The sequence below is a fragment of the Drosophila innubila genome (genome assembly GCF_004354385.1).
Source record: "Drosophila innubila isolate TH190305 chromosome 2L unlocalized genomic scaffold, UK_Dinn_1.0 4_B_2L, whole genome shotgun sequence".
NCBI classification, from domain to species: domain Eukaryota; kingdom Metazoa; phylum Arthropoda; class Insecta; order Diptera; family Drosophilidae; genus Drosophila; species Drosophila innubila.
In genome coordinates, this window is record NW_022995372.1 from 4,785,944 (window position 1) to 4,812,764 (window position 26,821).

General features: G+C 36.5%; 2 protein-coding genes across 3 annotated transcripts; one reads left to right on the forward strand and one right to left on the reverse strand.

Moving 5' to 3' along the window:
- On the forward strand, positions 1-22,995 carry LOC117782225 (rab3 GTPase-activating protein catalytic subunit). The gene is made up of 5 exons (XM_034619252.1): positions 1-1,311; positions 1,831-2,003; positions 20,159-20,679; positions 21,865-22,094; positions 22,342-22,995. Exons 1-5 carry the CDS (start codon positions 1-3, stop codon positions 22,855-22,857), a joined length of 2,751 nt encoding a protein of 916 aa, XP_034475143.1. The 3' UTR covers positions 22,858-22,995.
- On the reverse strand, positions 5,205-14,458 carry LOC117782223. 2 transcript variants are annotated; one of them, XM_034619250.1, is made up of 8 exons: positions 14,249-14,458; positions 12,382-13,332; positions 11,948-12,322; positions 9,685-10,358; positions 9,345-9,483; positions 8,404-8,528; positions 7,798-8,196; positions 5,205-5,359 (listed from the first exon to the last, which is right to left on the reverse strand). In XM_034619250.1, the coding sequence occupies exons 1-8, from the start codon at positions 14,441-14,443 to the stop codon at positions 5,230-5,232; spliced, it is 2,988 nt and encodes a 995-aa protein (XP_034475141.1). In that variant the 5' UTR covers positions 14,444-14,458; the 3' UTR covers positions 5,205-5,229. The 2 variants fall into 2 exon arrangements, with proteins under 2 accessions (XP_034475141.1, XP_034475142.1); XM_034619251.1 differs by lacking the exon at positions 7,798-8,196.
- Positions 22,996-26,821: the final 3,826 nt, after the last annotated feature.

Genomic DNA, 26,821 nt, shown 5'->3' on the forward strand with positions numbered 1-26,821 from the left:
ATGGCCGAGGAAATTGACGATAATGATTTTTATCGTGAAAACTTCAGCGCCGACACGGATTGGGAGGTGTTCAACGCTCAACTTGGCGACATACTACGAAAATGGGAGGTGGATGTCGACATTGGCGTCCCACTGCAGCCGGAGGAGCTCTTCCACTGCAAGTGGCATGTGGAGACCAAAACATTGGACATGCTGCGCAATGGCATTGCCGTGGACTACTACGAGGCACTGGTGAAGGAGCGAGAACCTCCGGCGGAGGGTCAGTCGAGTGTCAGGTGTCTGCAACGCACCAATTGTCATCACGATTTGATGTGCAATTGGAACAGCTTTGGTCCGCCCATTCGCAAATCCAGCGAGCTTCACACGCTGGCAAGGATTTACGGGCTGCGTCGCTTTGTTGTGCTGCATCCCGCCAATGGAGCTAACAATTATATGAAGTCCACATCGGAGTTCAATTTCTTTCTGAGCGCTGCAGCTGTTGTGGCTGGCGAAGTGTCCAGCGTGGTGCCCATTTTTGTGCAGATCTACGATCCCAAGTGGAACTTCTACACTGGCGTCTCATTGGCCCCCGCTTTGCGCACCAATTTTCGACTTATTGGACTGGAACAGACGCCAGCCGAGTGTCGTTATTTGACGGGTTTGCTCTCGCTTTTCCATGACAAGCTGCCGGCTTCGTATCCGCAATCGGCCATGATCTCCGTTCGCACAACTTATTCCCTGGATGCGGTGCGCATTCGTATACCTTTGTATGTACCCTTCGATCATGGTATTGGCTCGGAGGATATAGCTATTGACGGAGACGTGGAACGTCTGGACGTACAGCATTTCTATGCACTGCCGCATGGTTATGCTCCAGAGTCCAGCACAGAAAGCTACTTGGTTTATACCTGGCCAGAACTCTCGGAGAACGTGGCCTTTGACAGTGAAATGCGCACGGATTTCGTGCCCTCCAAGGCGCCGCTGGGCAAGATCTATCTGTCTGTGGAGGCCTTTTCCTATCTGACCCTCTGCTTGCGCGATTATCAGGCAGCGGGCAATGTGAAGCGCTCCCTGGAATCCTATGTGGGTCGCAATTTCTCGGGTACCAGCAGCGGTGCAGAGCAGACAAACCCACTGGACAAACTGACTGAGCACCAGTTAACTGTCAGAAGAGAGCGTAACTATGAGATGCTCTCCCAGGCGGGTCTAACAAAGCGTCTGCCAGGTCCCATGACAGAGAGTGAACTGACGGAGCTGCTCGCCTATTTGTTTCCCGATATGCATCCCGAAATGGCGCTGTTTCCATACTCCAAGCAGAGTTTTAAGGATAAGGTAAGTCGAAGAATTATTGTACATCTACAAAAAATAAAACCATGCCTACAAATTTTTTTTTATACACGTTTGGAAAAAACGATATTAAATTGGATATAAGAAAATTATTCTTAAAAAAGCCTTTTTTTTGTATAAACAATCGATTGATATAAATTAAATTCATTTAGAATTGAATAAAATATGCTAATTACTGTTATTTAATTTTAATTTAAAATAAATTCGTGGAGGGCAAGTTTTGTGACTCAAACGATATAGGAAGTACAAAAAAAAAAAACAAATCTCTGACATTTCTGAAACTCCAAAATTGTCATCCACATTTCAAGGGATTTGTGCAGGACACCTGTATATTAATTTTAAATAAATTATAATAAAATACGCGTATTTAATATTCACATATAGTTTAATTTTTTCTACTGTATATTCATTAAAATTCGATGGTTACTTTTTTTCACTTCAAATCTAGCATAGTAATTACTTATAAATAGAGTATTAAAATAATATATTTTCATCTGCTTGCAGTTCGATCCAATGCGCATAAAGAGCGCCGTTGCAGATTCGTTGGTCTGTCGCCTTAGCTGCTTGTTGGCCACTTGCCACGCCCACTTGGGAGGGGTAGAGGGCATGGCTCAGCTGTGGGCGGCCTTTACACGTCAGCTGCGTTTATTATGGGATAACTCGCTGACCGTTCCCGGGTGAGTACTCCAATTTATATATTCCATTACTGATAATTTAAAAACTTGAGAATTTAACAAAAATATGCTTTATTTCGAACTTGTTACGTAAGAAACTTAAGACGTGTTTTATTTTACATAACAAAACAAAACAGACAAAAATTGCTCTAATTAACTTTAGCTAATATGTATGTATTTGTATTTGAAGCCGCAAAGTTAACATTTCAGTTAATATATTTATACATATTAACAATTTAACGCACACTTATGGTTAGAGAGTAACTTCATTCCGTTCTAAAATCTAAAATCGGGTGGTGTTTTGTTATCAACTATCGTTTTTTCGTCGTCTGTGATATCTCATTTTTTTAGAGATGAGCCTTGGTCAATATCATTTATTGATTATTGAGTGGCAAGAAAAGTTGTGACTTTTTGGCAAATGAATTTAAAGCCTTAAAATAAGTCTTGAAGTGTAATCAATATAAATTTGAGCAAAAGTCACGTTATATTTATATTTTGGCAGTAATTGTAAATGCTCTATCTTTCAACTCTAAAAGTGCTACTAAACTAAAATTAAGCAAGTGCTTCTTCTTATCTTCTTAAACTTCGTTAAGTTTTCTCTCTGGTGCTAAGGCAGTTTATTGATTAATAATTCATTGTAATTGTGATTAATAATAAATTTGATTTTAAATTTCTTAACATTTTTGTATGTTATAATGGTAAATTCTTAGATAATTTCTGTGCTTACTTTACAAGTAAATCATTTCAATTTAGCCTAATGTTAAATTTTTTTTTGTTTTTTTTGCATCCTTTTTAAATTGATTGCCTACATTTCTTTAAATATTTTGTTTAATGTACATTTTTATTTTGAATTTATTGTTGCTCATTTAAATAATTGCTCCCGTTTTCCATCTAAATTGTGTGTTAGTCGTCTAATGCTCAAAGCGTTTATTTAACACGTTCTTAAATCAATATTCTAATAGATATTTGTTTTTGTTGTGCCTTACTTCACTAAGTATTCAGTGCCAGACATGGACGTTGTGGGTTTTTGTTCTGTAATCGAACCGTAATCCCTGCCCATGGGCACTAAATATTGTTAACTGTCAACTGTGTTCGCACGGATTTGCACTTAGGCAAATCCCATCATTAAAAATGCTTAAAACTCAACGTTGAAGCTTAGGACTAGCATTTTATGTACAAAGATTTACAAAAAATTTGCCTTAAAGGCATAGGAATTATAGAAAGACAGAAAGCAAAATAAATAGTTTTTTTTTTTTTCTTTATGTTAATAACGAAAAAAATGGGAAAAATTCTTAAAGGCAAATAAATTTGTAGCAAAAATATACAAACCCAAAATCTATCATTTTTGTTGTGAGATGTAAACAGAAAATTTCATAAAAACTCAAAAGCTTTTCAATTATAATTTGTTTAATTTTTTATTAAAATCTCACTATAAAATTATAGTTAATCATTAAAAATAAATCAATTAATTGTTATAAACTTAGCACACAAATGTTTCGATCGAAGCTTTTATACAAAAAGTAAAAACTGAAATTAAACTGTAACTAAGAAAATTAAATAAAATCATAATTTATCTCATAATATTCAAGGCGAAAATGCTCCAGTTTTTTCTAGAGATACTGCTGTTTTTCAACTGGGTTAGACAAGCATTATTTGAAATAATAAATTTGAGGTATTCAGACTTAAATTATTTGAAATTTTCTCAATTATAATTATTTAAAATTTGATTAATTTAAAAACAAAATTGTTGTCAACTTTTATCAGTATTTTCTATTTTTTGTTGTTGTTAAATAAAGTTTTTAGCTTTGCAAGCTTGCCTAACTGCAGCTTTGAATAACTTTTGTTTATAGATTAGTTTGTATTAAGAGCTATTAAGTATTGCATATTAGTACCATGTTATAAGATATTGACTTACGTTTTAGTTCTTTGATTGCTTAACATTTGCTTCATTCTATGTATATGTATATCAACTATTTGCACAGCGACAAAGAACCAAGGAAAGCGTAAAAGTTAAAGATACAGATACAAATTACAGTTACACATACAATTATATGTACACAAACAATTGGGGGAATGTGAATGTACTTATCATAATCATTGCACTTCTAAACAGCATACAAAAATAGTTGGCTTAACTTATTCAACTTGATTTGTGTGTAACATTTTCTATGCAAATTGCTTAGGACACTACAACAACAGCAACAACAGCAGTAACAGAAACAGCAACAACATTAGTTGTATTTTATTCCACTTAAAGTGTTTCCATGTCCAATTTCAAGTTCACGTCCGTTTCAATGTCAGCCAATGTCAAGTTCAGTGCTGTTGCTGCTGCCTCAGTTGCAGCAGCAATTGTTGTTGCTGTTGTTGTTGTTGTTGTCGCATCCTCATACTTAGCTGGCTGCACTTGTTCAATGCTTGACACTGAGGTGCTGGGCGCCAAGGATGCTTCATCTGTTTGTGTATCAACACGACTGCTGTCAGTTGTTGTTGTTGCTGTCAGTTGCTGCTGCTGCTGCTGTTCGCTTAGCCTACAATTACAAGTACAGTTACAGTTATCACTAAATGTATGCGCATTAGTTGCATCTATTAAATAATTGTTGTTTCGTCTATATAAAATATCGTTAGTCGTTGCGGGCAACTGTAAACGAAAGGCATTGCTGCGACTGCCATTTTGACGTGTTGCTGGCGTGCTGCTGTTGCTGCTGCTGCTGTTGTTGCTCTTGCTAGTGGGATGATAAATGATTTCCTGACGCTCATACTCGTTAAAATAGTTCTCAACAACAATGCCTGCCTCTGTTGCTGTTGCTCTCGTCGCAGGCAACAGCAATTGCTGTTGCATATTGCTGTTGTTATTGTTGTTACTATTGTTGCTGCTATTATGGAAATTGGCTGCACGGGGCACCACATCGGGCGGCGAGGTGCAACGTTGTGTCTGCGGTGTATTGTAGTATTGCAATCGTTGATGTTGCTGCTGCTGTTGTTGTTGTTGTTGCTGTTGTTGATATGGCTGCTCCAGTTGTTGATTGTTTCTATGTCGTTGCTCCATTTGCTGTTGCTGTTGTTGTTGCTGCTGCTGCTGCTGTGCAGCAACTCTTAACTGCTGACGCCGACCAGTTTCAGCTGCTCCTCCTCCTCCCCTTCCCGCTGCAATGGCCGGCGTCAGATATTGTCAGAAAATACCATCGAAATTTAATACAACATTGAAATATCAGGATAACATAAGTCGCCCTCATAATGGCACCAAACCGTTGCGCGTTGTTGGATTGCGCGCCATATATATGTCCATATCATGATCGGTCCAATTGTCCGATGTATCGCAATAATTGTTCAACGTGTGCGTTGAACCCGCAGTCGAATATCTACAGACAGAGAGGGGGGAAAAGAAAAGCGGATTCGATTACAATACAAAACAATTTTATTCATTTCACACAAACACAACAATTAAATGCATGTGTGTGTGTGGAAAGTTGTGAAAGATTCAGTTAATGACTTGTGCAAAATTGTTTAAACGAACCGAAATTAAATATAATGCTTGTTAAATTTACACAATGCGTTATGAAAAGAAAATCAAGAAAAAACAAATAAACTACAAGGTGTAACAATTGGTTCAATATATGTACGAGTACATTGTATGTTGAATATGTGGTTTCCTTTAAATTATTTTTGTGCAACTATCGATATACATATACAAAAAAAAGTATATGTTTTTTAAATTTTTATTTCTTGATTTAAAAATATCGTTTTCTAAAATAATATCGTTCTCTTTATATTTTTTTTTTAAATTTAAAATTGAACCCTCCTAAAAGCTTTTCTTAAAATCGAACTGAGTACTTAAATATTTTATTCTATACTCTATTTATCATACATAATTGTATAACTCTTCTTGATTCTACAGGTTTTGAACAGTTTTTATACTAAAAAGCCTCTATATTATTTATAATTATGTTTGTAAAATTTGAATTTGAATAAATGAATTATTCAGTATAAAATCTGCTTAACAACTTATAAAACTATATTATTGTTAAATAAATCTTCGATTTTCGATTACATTAATTAATTCATTAAGACTTTCACTTTCACAAATCAGACTCTGTTCTCAGTTCTTTGTTATACACAACTCTTTAAAATTTAAATGATACTAAAACAGAAAATGTGAAATCTTAATGCGAAATCTGAAAGGGGGGCGTGGTGAGGGCGATAAGTAGTACAAATCGTTAATAAACTAGTCGGCAGGTGCTACAGTCGAGCATACTCGACTGTCGGAGACCCCGTACTTACTATCCAAAATCAGTCACTTCTAAAAACTAAATAATATTTAAGATTACCATAAACTCTTATATATTAAATTTGTCTCCGCTCGAATTTGCTTCCGATATAATTAAAATTTTATCGGCACCCAGGGAACACCACGTAAAATAATTGAAAACCAAAAAAAGACAAATTTACTAAAAACATAAATTTACACAGTAAATTTATAATAAACATGAAATTAACATAGAATTTTAACTTAACGTTTATATAAATACCAATGTAAAATTATTTAAATGAAATTTTAAACATGTATTCAATATTAAATGTCAGTATAACATTCATAAATAACCATTTCAATAAATTGTAAAATTAAAAAAAAGCTTAAATTCAGCTGGAAAAGTTGTTCCCGCCGGGAATCGAACCCGCGACAAAATTGCAAAAATTTTCAAAAGACAAAGGCTCAAAGTGTTGAGCCACTCTCGCACTAATGTTTTTATCCTCCTAAATGGCCATATTGCTTGTTTTAGTGCTCAATTAAAAAGTAAAAGAAATAATTTATATTTTAACATTTAATGTTACATTTTAAATAAGCACTGAGTTTGTTTTAATATAAAATGAAATTGAATTCGAACATAAATAAATTAAAAATCTTTCGCCCACGGCAGGACTCGAACCCACGAGCACTGTCCGACTCCGCGACTCAGTACACTGCGCCACCGAAGCTCACGTCTGAGTGGACGCCAATTTGTTATATAATATGTTAATATAAATTTTTTGTTTTATCAAGATATTCAAGTTTTAATTACTGCCAACGCGCCATCAACGAATTTAACAGCAAAATTTATTATTTGAATATCTATCGCTATTTACTGTGCGATCAGAATGAAATTTTCAGCAAAAATTTAGGACAATTATATCTTCATCTGTGCAAAATCTGGAATTTCTGGCTTTCAAAATGCTCTTATAATTTGGATATGAAATTTTCAATGTCGATTTGCAGGCGGTTAAGGGGGCGTGGCTGATTTTTTAAACAAACTTGATCTGCCTGCAGTATAGAGGAACCTACATACCAAGTTTGGTGTCTCTAGCTCTTATAGTCTCCGAGATCTAGGTGTTCATACAGACAGACAGACAGACGGACAGACAGACAGACAGACAGACAGACAGACGGACATTGCTATATCGACTCGACTATTGATGCTGATCAAGAATATATATACTTTATAGGGTCTGCCACGCCTCCTTCTACCTGTTACGCACATATTCGGTAAAACAAACCCAATAGACCCCTGTACTTTTTTTAAGTACGGGGTCTAAAAATTTAATGACACACATAAAAATGACAATAAAATCATGTTTCAAGTAGCTTTCGAGTGAAACAGAAAAAAAAAAAAAAATTGAAAGTGTGGCGTTTGTAATTAGTGGGAAGTGTTAAGCTTGACAGTTGTTCGAGAGAGTGTGTGTGTGCGTGTGTGTGTGATTGTGAGTGTGTGTTAATTGCGTGTAACTTTAAGATGTTGTGGGTATGTCTCTGAGTTCTACTTACCGACTTCCCGGTCGATGGTTATGTATGTGCGTGGTATTCAGTTGATCGCGTGATCTGGAACGCGGTCGTGAGCGTCTTGCATTGCTGGATGCAATACTGGCGGGTCCCCCAGGGCCGACCAAGCCCGCCATGCCCATCAAACTGCCAGGGCCACCGCCGCCGCCGACCATCATGCCACCACCGACATTGACGCCCATGCCACCGCCGCCTCCAGCTCCATTGTGGATGGAGCCGGCGTAGGAGGCACGCGACATGCGCTCGGAGGCAGCGGCCAGGGATTGACGGGATTGACGCAGTTCTGGGCGGGAGTTGACCAGATTTGTGGGAAAGGCGCTGCCCAAATAGCCGCGATGTGAATTATTCGAAAAACTGTGCTGCGATTGCCCATCGGCTATGGATCTGTGTGTGTGTGTGGTGTGGTATGTGTTTGCGTTGTGTCATGATTGAACCACACAAAAAATGAAACATAAAATAAACAAAAGAATAAAGGAAACAACAATTAAATAAATAAAATTAAATGAAAATATTGCGAATGTCATGCAAATATTTGAGGGCGCAACATTTTTAAAGCAATTTTATGTTAAATAATGTGCTACAGCCACTTACCTCGATTTGGCCACCTTGCCGGGCATGCCAGAGAAATGACTGCGCATATCATCGGGCTGTTCGACTGGATAAATGCGTGGTCGCGGTATAGAGCGTCCACTGTACGCCGACACTTGATCCCATTCCTGCTAAGAATTGGATAAAGATAAACTTTAAAGGAAATCTATTTAAATTTATACTTTATCTGACTTTCTTTAACATATTTGTACCCTGTAAACATTGATAGCTTGGTAGACTTTTTGTAAAAAATGCCTTCACTATTTAGAACAATCAAATAACTCTAAAATTCGATCAATATTTTTCAAGTCACAACAATCAAAAAGCAACAGATATAGAAACTCACAAAAATGCCTTTTAAATATATATGCAATATACGCCTGAATATTCTTTGATAACTTGGTTCTATCTGTCTTTGCTTTCTATCGTCGATCTTTAACACTAATATAGCAACTGGAAACACCAATGTTTCTATACGGTCCCGTGTATACAGAATTTGTTATAAATTCACTTGATTACGCTCTCTATTCTTTAAGCTCTCTAACCAGCGAAAAATAAACGCAGAAGTTATTAAAAAAATTTAATATTGAAAATTGCAATTCTCCAGTGAACAGCGTTCCTGAATAAATGATAAAACACTCTATTGCTTGACATTTATGCGAGCCATTAAATATTCTTGGCAACTTAAATATATACCCAAAAAAAATATAAATATATTGGCCGAAATATTTTGGCGTTGACTTTTTACGTGCAATTTGTTGGCCCATAAATAAAAATAAAAAGAAAAAAATAAAAATAAAAATACCGGGAATTTTGGCATCAATTGCAGCCGTTTCCGAGTCACAAGTCAATTCAACAACAAACCGGGGCCAACGTTCAATTTGAACCCTCCCCTGACTGCTCGTACTCTTTAGTTTTTATGGCCAATTGGCAACTAAACTCACCTTGTGATTGTTAAAGGCCGATAGCGTGGCAATGGAGCCAAGTGGTCCTGGCGAACCGGTTGGACCGCAACAATTAACGGGCAGACCTCCAATTGGCAGTGGACTCTTTTGCTGGTTATTTTGCAGTTTACGCGAGCGTCTGTCGGTTGAGAGATAGAGATAGAGACAGAGTGAGAGAGGGAGAGAGAGAAAGAGAGTGGATAAGAGGAGAGTTTAATAATGAGACTGTTGTTGATGAAGTGTAGATAGCATAAAATACTTGTAAATGGCCGGAGGGGAGCAAACCAACTGTGCACCACCCACCTGGGCAACACCTGAACACCTGAAAGCGATTGCTCACCTGCTTGCCGCAATGAAGACAATCACGGCCACAATGATGGTGCCACAAATGGCCGCACTTGCCGCTATCGTTATCTTATCCATGTTGGAGGTCTGCGAGGAAACCGTGCGCACCTCACGACATTGTTGATAAGGCACCGTCTCTGGTGTCACATGCAGCTCCTCCAGCGATATCACACACACAATGATGCACTCCTGTGCTGGCACATTCTTAATCTTAAACTCACGCTCACTGGACTCCAGTGGAGGACCCTGTTTAAAGGCCTTCTCCCCAAAGAGCCGATAAACCACACGGAATCCAAGTATGTTGGCCGTTTCCGAATCCCATTGTATGATGACAGAGCTGTCCTGACGGAAGGCATGTTTCACCTGCACCTCGTTGGTGTCATCGATGCGTGTGCCACGTTGCGGTGGATAGCCAAGAACCAGCGGCGGACGTTGCGGCTTGTGTTGACTGCCGTTGGCATTGCCAGCACCCTGACGCCAGCCTGGAGCCTGTTTACCATTCGTATGCAACGTCGAGGAGGCGGACGAGGAGGAAGAAGAGGAGCTGGAGCTGCTTGTGGATGTTATGGCCGTGGCTTGAACACTCCCAGTGCCATTGATGCCCGCCGTTGGCAATGCAGCTGCTGTTTTGATAGACTTAGTTGCGGTCGTTGTGGCTGGACGGGGAGTCTGGTGGTTGAAACGGAAGGAGAAAGAAGAAAGAACTCATAAATTAAGCCAGCCTTTATCAATTGTGGTAGCTTGAACTGATTAACGTGAGATCCTATGATACGTTTAATTAACCAAGAATTATATTGCTAAATAGTTAGAGTCGGCTTTGTTTAAGATATGATATAATTTTAATAAATAACAACTTTAACTATGTGATCTCTTTATTTACTTTAAAACTTTCTTACTCCTTCTTAATTTGAAACCAAATTAAATTCTTTGGTTTGAAATCTGTTGAAATCCGGTTAAAAAGTTCTTGTACTAACTAATTTCAACTCGTTTTAAGCTTTATTCGTATAACTTAAAATTCATAATACTTTTAATCAGGGAATAACATCGGAACTGCTAACCGAAACCACCCGTTTTATTTTTGGAACCGGATCTGAAACCGTAACCGAATAAAAATTCTCTGTCAAGAACCGAATACCGAAACTTTTGTACCGGTACGGTTGTGGTAAAGCTGCTAGGTTAAAGAGTTGTCCAACTTCCAACTGTCATAACTTGATCAAAATTAAATAGATTTTCAAACGGAATGTCATTTTGATCATGATTTGGCCTCTAAATTTATTCTGTATTCAAATTTTGTTCATTTAGAAAATTCAATTATTTTCGACCATGATTCGACTTTGAATCTAAGGGTCCCCCGTTTGAAATTTCGAAAATTCAAAATTTTAAATCCCAAGTTTTCACTTTTAATTAACTCCTTATATCGTATTTAGTATTAAACAACACTTTAAACTTGATTCTGAGACCTTTCATATTTTTGTAAAAAATCATGTGAAATTCAACAAATATTTGGACTTGTAAACTGGCTAAATCCGTAGTGTGATCAACTTCAAACTATCGTAACTTGATCAAAACTGAACCGATTTTCAAGTAGAATGTCATTTTGATCATTATTTGGCATTTTAATTCATTCTGCATTTAAATTTTGTTAAATTCCTAAAAAAAAATATTTTCCTCTGGATTCTACTAGATATTTATTTCGAACCTAAGGGTCCCCCTTTGAAATTTCGAAAATTCAAAATTTTAAATCTCAAGTTTTCACTTGTAATCGACTCCTTATATCGTAATTAGTATAAAACAACACTTTAAACTTGATTCTGAGACCTTTCATATTTTTGTAAAAAATCATGTAAAATTCAACAAAAATTTGGACTTGTAAACTGGCTAAATCCGTAGTCTGATCAACTTCAAACTATCGTAACTTGATCAAAACTGAACCGATTTTCAAGTAGAATGTCATTTTGATCATAATTTGGCATTTTAATTCATTCTGCATTTAAATTTTGTTAAATTATAAATATTTTTAAATTCGTTCAAAAAATTTTTTTCCTTTAGGTCTAGCTATTTATTTTGATGTCATATTTATTATAAAACGATATCTTAACAAAAACTAAAAAAGAACCTTTTACCAAAATAACTATTTTTGTTTGATTTTCTGATTTTAATTGCTTTTTAGCTATAGCAGTTAATAAATCAGTAGAAAAAAAATTTAAAAACAGATTTATTATAGATATGTAATAGCTGCTTCTAGAAAACAAACTCACCGTGCTGGCCGCTGTGCTGGAACTGGAACTGGAGCTAGTTGTTGGGGCTGCAGTTGTTGTTGTTGTAGTCGTTGACAATGTTGTTGTAGTTGTCGGTGTCGTGCTGCTCACGCTGGTGACAACAGGCGCCGAGGCAGCAGTTCCCGTTCCCGTTCCGGTTCCGGTTCCCGTTGCCGAACCAGCTTCAAATTCAACCGAGTCCGGGAACGATGGAAAAGTGGGCTTCAGATTGTCGGCCAGGCCAACGGGACCACGTAGGGCGGCATCAGCAATTTCAGGACAATTCAACTCCTCCGGCTGAATGGAGTAGAATCCTCGATCACGAAAACGGGGAGGAGTGCCACAAAACTGAGGATTACGCTCGCGAGAGGTGACCTTAATAATGAAATAATGAATAAATACCCTGTGCAAGTCGAGTATACCCTTTAGCATACCTGCAAATCGCCATTGCGTATCCATTCGGCAACCCAGCGCAACTTGCAGTCGCAATGGAGAAAGCGACCTCCAAGAGAAAGGCCCCGTAACGTGGCATTCAAATGTGCAAACGCTCCCTCGGGCACCGTGCTCAGTGGATTGCCATCGAGGGCGAGCAACGTGATGCTTGGATTGCCACGGAATGCAGCCTCCGGCAATGTGGTCAGCAGATTGAAGCCAATGTCCAGGACACGCAGCTCCTTCAGCGAATGCACAGCGCCGATGGGAAACTCCGAGAGCAAATTGTTGAGTAAGCTCAATGAACTCAATGTCTTGCGGACTCCGGCGAATGCCGTCTCTGCGATACTCTGTATAAGATTCCTTTCCATGTTGAGAGCTGTGAGGGCGTCGAGGCCATCAAAGACCCGTATTCCCGCCGCACCCGGCAGCTCCTTGATGCCATTCTGAGATAGATCCAAAAATGCCAGACTCTTGAGACCCCGTATACACTCGGGCACTCGACGCTGTCGCGTTCCCTTCAAATTCAGATTCTTAAGGTTTAGTTCGAGGCCACGAAAGGCATTTGTGGCCAGAGTTACATTGTTATCGTTCAACTTGAGGGTGGACAACTTGTTGAGGCCGGCGAAGGCATCGTCGGGTATGAGAGATAGCTGATTGCGTGACAAGTCGAGCAGATTGAGCTTGCCCAGCACTTTGAGTGCCTCCACAGGCACCTCCTCCAATAGATTATCCTGCAGATTGAGATTCTTCAGCACCGACTCCTGACCCTTAAACGCACCACTTGCGATACGCTTGATGCCACAACTCGAGAGCTGGACATTGTGCAAACTCAGATTGCTAAAGACATCATCCGCGAGCTCCTCAATCGTTGCATTGTTCACATAAAGCAAATCCACGGGTTTCAGTCGAGCATATTTATTCATTGCCTCCAGCAACTGAGAGAACTCCACCTAAAAAAAAGGAAAGGATTTGTCAAAAGGAATTGTTTCTCATTTAAGTGGGATTTTTTTTTTCAAATGCTTAAATTGCGAATATGACCGGACTTTTAAGTTCTAAATTTTTAAATTTTAAATTTTGTAAATATTTTTAAATTTATTAATTTTAAAAATTATATTTATAATCAGTTAAAAACTTCTGCTGCCGAGTGCCTTAATTGACTTAAATTAATATATAACAATAATAGCGGAAATTTTTATATTTTTATTTATTATTTTGATTTATTTATTAGTTTGTTTAAAATGAGACTCTGGTGTTGACAGTCTTAATTGACTTTAAATAAATTCAAAAGCTCTAGTATTGAGCTTTCTAGCAATGAATTAAATTATTTACAATTGTATTTTAAATTCTACTGATATATATAATACAGTGCATTGATTTGTATGGGCCAAAAAAATTCACAAATGTGCCCCATATTCGTAATCTACGTTCGATTCTAAGATATTTTTACCAAGAAACCATAGTTCTAAAATCAATTCCTAGTTCCCGCTTTTTGAGTTGAAAAACGTTTTTTTTTTTTTATTTTTATACTATATATTTTTAAACCATATCTTTAGTATTTGTAGTCCGATCCTGACAAGATTGATAGAACCAGGACTTTCAAATACAAAGACAAATTGTCCTTGAAACATAATTTTCGTCCTTGCAAGGACTAAAGACGCAAAATTTTTCAACTCAAGAGGCGGGGACTAGGAATTGATTTTAGAACTACAGTTTCTTGGTAAAAACATCTTGGAATTTATCGTAGACAACGAATATGGGGTACAATTTTTTTTTATTTTTCGAAAAAATCGATGCAACCCATATACACACTTCTTGCTTGTTTGGCTTTAAAAAAACAATACTGTTAAAGGTAATGTAATTTCATACCTGATCACATTGCACGCTCAGCTCTCGTCCCAGATTGTAGGCACAGATGCAGCTCGTCTGCAAATCGGGCACATCTCGCTGCCAGGGACATTGGGCATCAATCCTGACGCTGCACGCGAGGAGCAGAAGCAGCGTGGGCAGCTGGAGTAGCTGTCTTTTTGTGGGCGTGGTCGCTATGTGAATACTACGTCTCATCTTAATGCCGGCATAGAGCTGCAAGAGATTGAGAAAATATTGATTAGCGTCGATTGCCATAAATTAGAAAATTAATACTGAGAGTGCCTTATTTGGTCAAAAGGAAAATGACTGGAGGATTACTGAGAAGTGTGCTGTCCCTTGAGAGGCGAATAGCTTTATCAATCAGTTGTCCCGTTACTTTCAATTTCATTTTCATGCTCGTTAAACAACAAACTGTGCGTGAAGAGAGTGTATCCCCAGCTCCTTATCATTCTCTTGTTGATCCTTTGGCAGTTTAGTTTGATTAATTTGCATGTCTGCCATGGTCAGAATGAACCTGTCAAGCGGACGAGCGTCCAGCTCTCCTGCCCATAAAAAAGAAGCATAAAAAATGCTAAAAAGCCAAGAAAAGGAGGCATAATAAATCCTGCATCCTTTTTAAGCATCAACAAAATTGGGTCGCGGCAAAGAGGCGAACATTTAATTTAATTTGCCAGCGCGACAGGCGCGTCATAAAAAAAAAAGGAAGAGACTAGAGAAAACCCCCTTCATGTGGCAATGTGGCAAAGTGGCAAAGTGGCTGCCCCAGTCAAAGCTGTTGACCTTTTTGCATAATCATGAATTATGGTGACACTCGGTTTGATGCGCCCAACTTTTGTTTTCGAGGTGTCTCTCTATTTTTCAGCGAGCTGTGAGAGATTTCTATTGTTTTCAGCTGGCTGTGTCATGGCACACAAAGACAGGGTTGAATGTACTCTAAATTAATGTGTTACGTATACGCCGCGTTGTGCGTAGCGAAAGGTCAATGCTTGAGAGACAATGTAAATTTATCAAATATATATCTTCTAACGAACAAAAGTTGCTCCAAGTTATAAATACATATATGCTACATAATAGTTCGCACTGTTTGCAGGAATATGAATTTCAGTTCAAATATATTAAATAATTAAATTTTATTTAAATAACAATTTCTTCAATTTACAACTTGAATTTCCTAATTTATTTAATTAAATAAACACTCCAAATTACTGTGAAAAGTTCAATGAATCTATTTTCAATTTTGTTTATAAATTGCAACACTGCAACTATTGCAAACACTTTCAATTTGAGCTGCATTATTTAAAGGCAAAAGTAAAAGTAAATTTTTAAATTGTTCAGGCCTCCCCTTCCGCTCTCTAGCGGAGCCTTCTCTTTGCCCCTTTATTTAGAAATAATAATAAAACACATTATCGATTCGTTTTCTATCACAAAAGCCACAAATGAAATTATTAAATAAATTAAGCTGCACGCTTCGCTCCCTCGTAATAATCATTATACATTTTTTGTCTTTTGATTGATAGTTTTTCAGTAATTTATTTCATTTCGGTTTTCCTCTGCTTTTGCTTATTTTCCAGCCCTGCGGCTTAAAATGTCGTTACGCTTGACTTCATCTTTCATGCGATTTGCGTTTCGTTTTGATTTTGTATTTTTTGCTCTTCATTATATTTATTATCTCTCACTTCTTTTGTGTTTCATTTGTCCGTTTCCTTATGTTTGACTCAACTCTAAATTGCATTACGTGGTCTAAAAAGTATTTTGCACTCGACTGTGCATTCCTCGCTGAATCCCTTTGTTTCCCCTCCGTCCCGTCGCGTCCATCAAGTCCATGCAGTGGCGTTCACATTTCTCACTCAGCTGTCCAGCCACAAATTTAATTAAAAAATTCTTGCACCCATTATTCTTGGAGTTTTCCACCAGCTCGTCGTATTAATTGCATCACTAAAAATTTTAATGCGCGAAAAGTGCGAAAATGGCAAGACAGAAATGTTGTGAATGAATGGAAAAACGAATCAAAGTACAGTTGTGCAGCAAAGTTGCAAAGTGTAGTAAATGTAATAAAACATTCGAAAGTGCTAGACTTGCAAAGATCTCCTTTTAATGGAAAGCATAGTTCAGCAAATATATTCAAAAATAGCTTTTTATTTTAATTACAGGGTATAAGAAACTGTGCAACTGCCACACTTTTTCTCACCGCAATTGAAGGTGTAAATGTTTTGTGCTGTTGTTGTTGTTGGGCCTCATAATTATTCACTTTTGTCGGTTTTTTTTTTGGATTATTTCGAGTTTTTTGTGATGGTTTTTGCCAAATTTGCATTTTTAGACAATGGACGAGATTTCAAAGCAGCTCTACAATTTTTTTTTCTTTTATTCTATTTTTGGGACGCTTACAAACAAATTTAAACTTAGGGCCGCACGTCGACCTCACTTAAAATGAGATTTAATTGAAGTTTTAATTAACAAAGGCCGTGAAGTTGGCACACTTTTTTGGGGAGGCCGCAATGTGGGCGTGGCTGGGTGACCGCATGATAATTCGGTTAAGCATTTAAGTGGATTAGAATTTTAAGGTGTCCAATAAAAAAGAAAAGTTATATTTTGAGGTGCTTTTTTGTGTTGCAGACGAAAAGTTGTCAATTGAAAAGTTTGCAGGTGTGTTAGTGTGTGTGTTGCCTGAATTTTGGGTTTTTCGGTTAAACTAACTAATCTTTCAGGTCATCGCTCGCATTAAAATTGAGGAGGTAAATGAAATTTGCTTGAGCTTGAGCTAAATATAGAAACCTTTCATTTATTTTTAAGTGGATTTTTACAGGTAGCTTGCAGGGCATCTAATTTGAAGGTTGACAAGAGCCTAACAGGTGCAGGAGCATCAATATCTCTGTCGGAGTTGTCAAATTGTTGATAAGCTAAATTATTGATACATGTACATATATGGACGGGTATGATAATAATAACACAATAATCTGACCACTTTCCCTAATTATTTGTCTATTTGTCTCCCATAAGCTTATATACCATATTAGCTTAGCTCCTGTTTCAGTTTGTTTTCAAGGCAATAATTTATTAGCCTGTCTGATAAGAATTTCGCAGGGGTAAACAATCACTTCAGTATTATTTAGCTAATTAATTGATCTATAAATAATTAACAACAAGCAGCTGCTTTTTTTACAATTACTTTTTTTGTGACGCTTTTGATTTGCTTGATAAAGAAAATTCGGCAGTTTAACAATTAATTTATGACGGCTTATGGTTTATATCGCTAATAGATGATAACATAATCTTTAAGTGGCACAAATTGTTGTAGCAGTCACGTCTAGAATTTACGATAAAATAAAACAATGAAAGAAAGAAAGACTACAAAGAAACAAGTAAATATAATTAAACGCAATGTTTTTAGAATATAAGTATAAGTAAGTTTATTAATTAAATGAGAAATCCATAGGCTGCTCTGTAGAATATATATATAAATCTATTTGCTGAGATCAATCTGCGAACATCACTAGCAGACATCATATTTCAATATCTCAGCCACGCAAATGGCTTTTTCTTCGTCGAAAAAGTAATTGCCACAGGACTTCTCATCGATGGTGCGTCCATCTTTACAGCGTAGATAATGGCGACATCCCTTGGTCGAGCTTAGGACAAATGGGATGGTACGACCTTGACAACGATCCTCGGAGCAAGCAACCTTATTGGGCGGACGACATGTCTGACTGCTCTTGTCGAAGAACAAATCGTTGCCACATTTGCCCCACAGTGGTTTTGGATCTGGAGTGCCATCGAGTTGTTGGGCACAAAAGAAATAACCCTGACAGCAATCCGAGACATATTTTCTACTTTTACCGTAGCAAATTATAAAATGCAGAACCGTGTTCTTGTAACGCACTTTGAACTCTGATAGTATTTTTTTTATCCTCCCATTGTGCACACATGATAACATCTAGCTGGGCATGTATATTATTTGAATTGCTAAGATTAAGTTGAGGGAATATAAATAAACTACATATAAAAAAAAAATAATAAACCGCAGAACAAATATTTTTAATTTACTTTGATAATAGAAATCTGGAAATTTCTTAAATATTTTTAATAACATGGCCCGGGAAGGCTTTCTTCAAACTCTCCTCTGACGTTCATATAGATAACATTTAATTATGTTTTCAATAAATATTTTAGCTTTGACAGACAATATATTGATTTGTAAATAAATGTGTTTATTTTTGTTAAGATAAGTATTTATAAATTTCTGTAAAATAACTTTACTGAATGCTGAGATAAGCAAACTGAATTGTTATTCACTTGCAATCAGCTTAGATGAAATTCAGATAAAACATATTGTCTTCAACAATCAAATTGCAATATTATTATCGAAACAAATTTAAACGAAATTTGATATTATTTGAAACACTTTTGCACTCTTTCCTTTTCTCTTCGCTCTTCCTCTCTCGAATTCTGTCTCACTTAACAGTGTTGTGGCTTTAAGAGCTGAGCATTTCCGGCTGTTGTGTTTATCCAATGGCTTCATCTATGCAGCACTCGAAATAAATATAACTATAAAGTGACTTGGCCAAAATGGGCCAAAAAACAAATTGTTGTGCATGTGTGTGTATCTTGGCCACAAAATAAAACGTAATGTTTGGTCATATATTTGGCTAGTTTATTTTTGGAAGGCGGAGCATCCTCAAGCGGATGATGAGGATGAGGTTGAGGTTGAGCTTAATGATGTGCAGGGCACTTGATCTTAAACTGGACAGCAGCTGAAACTAGCCTTACTGTGGTCATCAGAAAGGAGGAACTTGGCCAATTGGGTTTTAGGTTGGCTTAAAAAGCTTTTAAGCAGCTGCTGCACGAAACTCATAAGCGAAGTTTATGCAAATGCAAGAAGGGCAGAAACTTCACTTGGCTTCTACATACATCCGCCAATGTTTTTGGCCAAATAAGTCAGTTCCTGTCCCCTTTAAAAATAAAAAAGCAAGCTCGCTGAAAGCATGCAACAGAGAGAATATATAGCATAATATAACTGAACTTGCGGTTCAATAAACTCTTCGTCGATGAGTCACGGGAGCAGCTTGTTAGCACTTTGCTCATTTGCTATGCACAACAACCAAACCACGCACAACAAAGCGACCACTGTGAATACCAAAATGCTTGACAACCACTCCACGGTGGCTCTGTGTGGTGTCTTCTGTCAGTGCGTGTCATGGATCCAGCATATATATGCATATATACACATACACTAGTAGTTCGACTGACAGCTGATGGCATTCTTCTTTGTTTGCATGCCGCACTGTCAGGTTTTATTGCCACTTTGTTGATGGCTCAAAGACGGGCTCTGTATTCTGCATAAGGGGTTGGCTCTGAGACTGGGACTGGGTTCAGAATTGAAAAAAAAAAAAAGTGGCATCGTCACACTTTTTATTGTGGGTATTACAATTGGCAATCCTTAGTATTATGTGCACATCAAATCTCAGATAAACAGATTTCAGCACGTAGACATAAAGTACTGTCAAGAGTTGCAGTCAGATTCTGTTTTTCATGTTGATGTCAACTTTATTTTCTAGTCATATACAGATATTTTAAACTATATGACTAAACTATCCATACGAAAGATACTTGAAGAGACTAAGAAGTACAATATACTTTATAATTTTAGTTTTAAGTTTGCGAACTGCTCAGACACTTTGTGACACAAAAACGATCAAAAAAAATCGTTATTTGCGACTTTTTGATAAATATTAAAGATAGATAAGCACACTCCAATTAAATCAATAGCTCTTCATTAAAGCGACTTTATTTAAGTTTAATAAAAAAGTTGTACTTTAAAATTGTTTACTTTAAATTTGATTGAATTGAAGCTTATATATTGTTCCGATTTTTTGAATATAATCCACGCTTATTATTAAAAATCTTCTTTCACAGCATCGCGCCTGGTTTTCCGGACACACGCACCTGTCTGTTGCACCAGAAGCTGCAGATGCTGAACCTTTGCGTGGAGCGTCGTGTGCAACGCGAAGCACTTGGGAAACGAAAACAACAGCAACAGTTGCAGCAACTGAGTGATGAGGATGACGCGGATGATGATGGCGAATTCTATGACTGTGATGAACCAACTTCCTCGGGTGGATCACCAAGCAGAGCTGTGTTGAGTCTGAAACCCGAGGGTCGCCTGAAGCTTTTGGGCCAACAGCATTTGCTTGACGAACCCGAGGAATTCCTATATATACCCGAAACCCAAGAGCCCGTGCCCAAGACAGAAGATCAGCTGCATGATGATGCAGAGGTTATGCTACAACTGGGACCAGGTTCAGGCTTAAGCACACAAATGATGTGCACCTCCTTGTTGTCCGATATGGAGGCATTTAAGGCGGCAAATCCACGTGGTAAAATGGAGGACTTTATACGTTGGTATAGTCCAAAAGATTGGGAAGAAGTGCAGGATGGTAAATATTAATTGAAATCAGGGAATCAAACCGAATCAAGAGCAAAACATTTTTTTTAACAAATTTAAAAATACTTAATTGCAGAAGGAATTAAGACATTAATGACATTCCGCTTGAAAATCGGTTGAGTTTAGCATCGAAATAAATATCTAGTAGAATCTAGAAGAAAATATTTTTTTTGTGAATTTAATAAAATTTAAATGCAGAGTGAATTAAGATGCCAAACCATGCTTAAAATGACATTCCATTTGAGAATCAGTTCAGTTTTGATCAAGCTATGACAGTTTGAAGTTGGTCAGACATCGGAGCTAGTCACTTAACAAGTCAACATTTCTGTTAAATCTCACATGATTTTTTACAAAAAACCGAAAGGTCTCAGAATCAAGTTTAAAGTGTTGTTTTATACTAAATACGATATAAGGAGTTAATTAAAAGTTAAAACTTGAGATTTAAAATTTTGAATTTTCAAAATTTCAAAGGGGGGACCCTTAGGTTCGAAATAAATATCTAGTAGAATCCAGGGGAAAATATTTTTTTTTAGGAATTTAACAATATTTAAATGCAGAACGAATTAAAATGCCAAACAATGATTAAAATGACATTCCGTGTAAAAATCGGTTCAGTTTTGATCAAGTTATGACAGTTTGAAGTTGGTTAGACTTCGGATTTGGCCACTTCACAAGTCCAAATTTTTGTTCAATTTCACATAATTTTTTACAAAAATGTTGTTTTATACTAATTACGATATAAGGAGTTAATTAAAAGTGAAAACTTGGGATTTAAAATTTTGAATTTTCAAAATTTCACAGGGGGGACCCTTACCATCGAAATCGAATCTTGGTCGAAAATAATTAAATTTTCTAAATGAACAAAATTTGAATGCAGAAAGAATTTAGAGTCCAAATCATGACCAAAATGACATTCCGTTTGAAAATCTATTCAGTTTTGATCAAGTTATGACAGTTGGAAGTTGGACAACTCTTTGAGCTATAAACTTTAACACAACCGTACCGGTACAAACGTTTCGGTATTCGGTTCTTGACAGAGAATTTTCATTCGGTTACGGTTTCAATTTCGGTACTAAAAATGAAACGGTTCGTTTCGGTTAACGGTTCCGGTACCGGCTCCGGTGTTATTCCCTGATTGAAATAAATTTAAAGTTGCTTCATGAAACTATTCCCTCAGCAACTGGACAAGTTACACATCAGTTGAGTGTACGCATGACAACAGAGGGAAATACTTGGCAGAAAGTGTGGCAGCAGGCTCAAGCAGTACCTGTGGCAAGACAGCGACGCCTCTTCGATGATACCAATGAGGCATTGAAGGTGCTACACTTTTTGGAAACGAGAACCATGAGCGAGATCTATGCGCTGACTTTGATGCCAACTTTACATACGGCAATTCTGAAACTAATTGTAAGTCTAGACAATAACTCAATTATGCCCTCTCTTCACTAAAAAAACATGTACACACTTTTCCCTATATATTCAATTTTTAAAATATCCACATTTGCAAGTTTTACACATTTTAGTACATTACAAATATTTGCTCTGAATATAATTATTAATTTAATTTTATTATGTGAGGATTTTTAATAACTCTATTTATTACTATAGATTGTAATTTGTTTAGTAAAACAAAGTTTGATTACTATCTTTTCAGGACATTTACAGCAATGCCCATGTGGAGGATATTTTCAGCGCACATATTGAGGAGCTCTTGAATGATTTATGTCGTCTCTCACGTGCTCAGTCCAATGAGCTGCCCAATGTGGATGCCTTTCTCTCTAATCTTGGCGAATTGGAACGTCGATTCTATCAGTTTAAATGCTTTGAAAGACTCGCCGGATATCCAAAACGCAGTAATCAGTCTCAAGTCAAGCGACAGTTTGAGGAGATACTTAAAAATGAGAATTGTTGCACCATTGTCAACAAGAAGCAGGCGGCAACAAGTGATATTGTCTCAGGCGGAGGAACTTTATATGATATTCTAAGTCCCAAGCTACAACAGGATATATCTAACCGTTTGATTAGCAAGGATTATGTTATTAGGCTCGATGGCGATACAAAAGCAACCGAAAAGGGACTTTATCTGGGACCACAATTCATGAGAGCAATTGTCACTGGTGATAAGCTGAGACTTTGCGGTGCCTTTACAGAAAGCACAACATTTGTTTAAACAGGCAAAAGAAAAGGGTAGAATATAAAGTGAAGTGATTCATATGATAATCTACATTATATTTAATATTTGCTTTTATTGGTGCTTTTGTTAACTTTAAGTTTTCCTATAAACGCAATAAAATTATTACTATACCAAGCTGTCGAGAGTTTCTGTATAGTTTCCTCTTATCAATTTCATTTGTAAGTAGATAACAGACAACCACATCTAGTCGTATAATCACTCAGCACTTAAAGCCATTTACAGCAAATATTTTAGCCGTCTGCAGTAAGTTACACTTGAATGACAGCCAACAGGGCAACAAACGCTCTGAGACGTGGAAATTGCCTACATTCCAAGTGGTAAGCAAGTCTTTGCCAAAGGCACCTTTACGATTCCACCCAAAAAGCCCAACTAACACTCGGTTTGGTAAGCAAATTGTGGGCCTTGTTTAACTGAAATTATTTTAAGCGTACTCGTTGCTGTTGCCGTCGTTGTTGTTGCTCGTTGCTGAAGGAACATTTTTGCCTCTTGGCCAACACATAAAACATTTCTACTCTTTCCTACTTTTATTTTGAGCCTTTTACTGATACTCGTAAATGTTCCGACACTAAATTACCTACGGGCTATAATTGTTTTGTGTACATGCCGCAGTCGCAGTCGTTATAGGGAGTTGCAAGCAGACAGTCCGACAGTAGACCTGCCGTCGACCTGCCACAACAGAGCAACTAGAGGAAACTTGTGCAGTGTGCTTGCAACAAAAAGTTCTGCTTACCTCGCCCCAAAATGCAAAAGTGTAAAAATACTATTAGTATGAGTGTGAGTATGAGCTACTTGTATTCTTACTCACAGCTATGCTTTTATTTATAGCATTTGCAAACCATTCTGTAACGAGCCACAATGTTAATAATAATCCTTTAAAAAGCCATTTACACTGAGCGCAATTTCTTTCTAGTAAATATATATATATAAACTTCAAATGGAATAAATTTTCTTGGTGAAACACCCACCACATTCAAAAATACTTTAAGCTAACCAGCACAAATTTTACAGCGACTTGTCTTTGTTTTTAAAACGCTTACGATTTAAACTTAAAGAAACAAAAAACGTTATGATTATTCTTTTTGAGTTAAGCACAATAAAACTCACATAAAGCATAAACAACTTCATTTTGACCATCTTCTGAGCTCACTTAATACAAGCTATAACTTAATCAAACAAAGAGCTTTTTATACTTTATGCTGAATAATTCTAGATTAAATTAGTATAAATATCTAGGTACAATTTTGGAAAACTATGACTTAGACAAAATTAAGCTTATTTAAAAACGGAATCTCAATTAATTTACTAGAATTAAACTCGATTCAACTACCTTCAATTACAAAGAAGCCCTTAGCTTTTACTGTTCTTTCACTACCCTAATCTAATATTTATAGTAAGTGGTATTTCAGGCTATATTCCATCCTTTAGAAAGCACATTAAAGTATTTAAATAAAATACTTCAAAGCTACTCAGGCATATTCAGTTGATTCACAGTTGCAACACAGTATCTGCAAATAGTTATCCTTGGGAAATCAAAAATGAAATGCGCACACAGTCTAAAAATATGAATATAAATATAAACGTATGTACGTGTGTTTTGTATGGCAAATATATGTAAAATGTCGTGAATAGCAATAGTATGTAACAAAAAAAAAATTAATTAAATTCTTACAATCAATTTGGCATGAAATGGCCGCTGAATGGGGAAGCTCTCTTCCAATTGATTTGCTGGTGGTTTTGTGGTACCTATACACAATGTACATACATATACACTTATATGTTTGTGGTATGTGTGTTGTGGGTGTGCGGTGTGTGTGTGTGGCCAGTGTTACAATTTTGCTGATGCAGTTGAATTTTAATGAAAGCGCTTTTATATTTTTTTTTATTCGCAGAGAAAATTGAATTATAGCAGACATACAGAAAGAAAATGTAGAGTGAGAAACGGAGCTAAACGGGAAGAAAGGGAGAGAGAAACTGCAAGACTTGTTGAGATTTTCAATTTCTATTGAACTGTATATGTGGCTGCAAATTGAAAAGTAGCTGTGAGTAAAAATGAAACTAAAATGAAATGAAAATCATGAAAATTAATGAAAGCAGAAGCCATAATATTCGTATATTGGTTAACATAAAACTCCACCAAGTACTTTGAAATTAAGTTAGCAAGATTTGTAGTTTGATGCACATGAATTATTCAGTTCATAACGCAGACTACCAGATCCAAACTAAAGTCCATTCTTTCCTCTTTTGTTCTTACTCTAACTCTATCTCTCAAAGCTCTAATTGCATGAAATAAAGAGCTCTGTGGCTTTTCGCTCAATGAAAGAAGTAATAGAAAAAATATTCTGTTATACACTCTAATGTAAATGTTATACTATGCAATTAATAATGCCTGGCATTAAAGGATTCAAATCTGATTCCTATGACGGACAAGTAGAACGAAGTGGAAATTATATTTTAAAATATTCCTTTTAGAATAAAATCAAATATAGTCTCCTTCGAAAATGTACAAATATAAGGTAGGCATTACAAATATATACTGTCTATATTAACAATCTGTACGGGTGCTAAATTTATACTCCAAAGGTAAAACCATTTTTTTTTTTCTTATTTAAACAAAGCCGCATTAAAAACTAAGTGTGGGAATTGCGCACAAATTTACATAGTCATTGTAAAAACAAAAAAAAAAGTAAGACAAAACTAAACTGAACTGAGATTAAAAGTTTCACAACTCAATAATTAAAAATAAACCAAACAAAAGAGCAGTAAAAATCATGAAAAACAACTCAAATTATGATTAAAACGTGCCAAAGAGCAACAACAATAACGACAACGACAAATTGCATACTTTTTTATGGTGTCAGAGAAGAGTTAAGAGATACAAAGTTGTTGGATGGGGAGAAGTTGTAACTCGTTGACGCATTTTAGGGCTTGTCAACCTTAAATCTGAAGCCCAAAAGCCTTAAGCCCAATTTTAAGCAGCTTATTACAAATTTGGTTGTATAAGTGTAGGTAAAACACTTATGGGTGAAGTGAGTACACCCGTAATTTACGAATTAACAAATTTCGTAAAATATTCAACAAGGTTGAACAGCTCGTCTTGAGCCAAGAGCAGAGTGATTGCAAATAATTGTAATTGAAGATGCCAATTGTTTGCCTGAAATTAGTCTTGTCTCTGTGCGAGTGTGTGTGACACATTACGTATACTTAATATTGTGTGGGTTATATAAACACTTACATATTGACGCCCGCATCTCAATCAATTTGTTTGAAAACTCTTATAAGGCTGGGCCTTTAAAAGTTCAAAATAAATCTGTTCACAGCATCCGCTTAAGCAACTGACCTGCTTTAACTTAAAGCATTTGTTTTCAGCTAATTAACGACAATCTATGAGTCATAATGCCGTCTAATGAAATATCTGTCTAAATATTTATTTAAATTTTAGCTGACATTTATAGAGACAAGCAGTTAGTTGCCAATGACACTGGCTGAAAGCCGAAATTTCAATAGCTTTTTGTTTTGTAAATAAAAAAGACATTCGCTCAGATTTGATTTTCAGTAGTAAAGCATTAATTTACCTTTAAAAGGTTCGTCAGCTGTGAAGATTCATGATGTTTTTTGTATGTATTTATTTCATTTAAGATTCTTGCGCTTCCCTTAAATGACATTTTCAGCAAACTCTAATGAAACTCGATTCTATTGTTATGCAATAAGATATAGATAAATGCATTTGTATCCTTGCCTTTTATATTCCATTAACTTTACTGGGGCATAAAGCCTTATTTTTAAGTTGATGCGAAAATTGGATTATTGATATCATTATTGTAAGCTGCGTATTTTTCCGCGATATTTATAAACAAACAAGCTGAGAAAAGCATTGCTGGAAAAATACTGTAACGTGCTCTTCCGGTATGCTTAAATTCTGAATAATACCCCACAAAAGGGC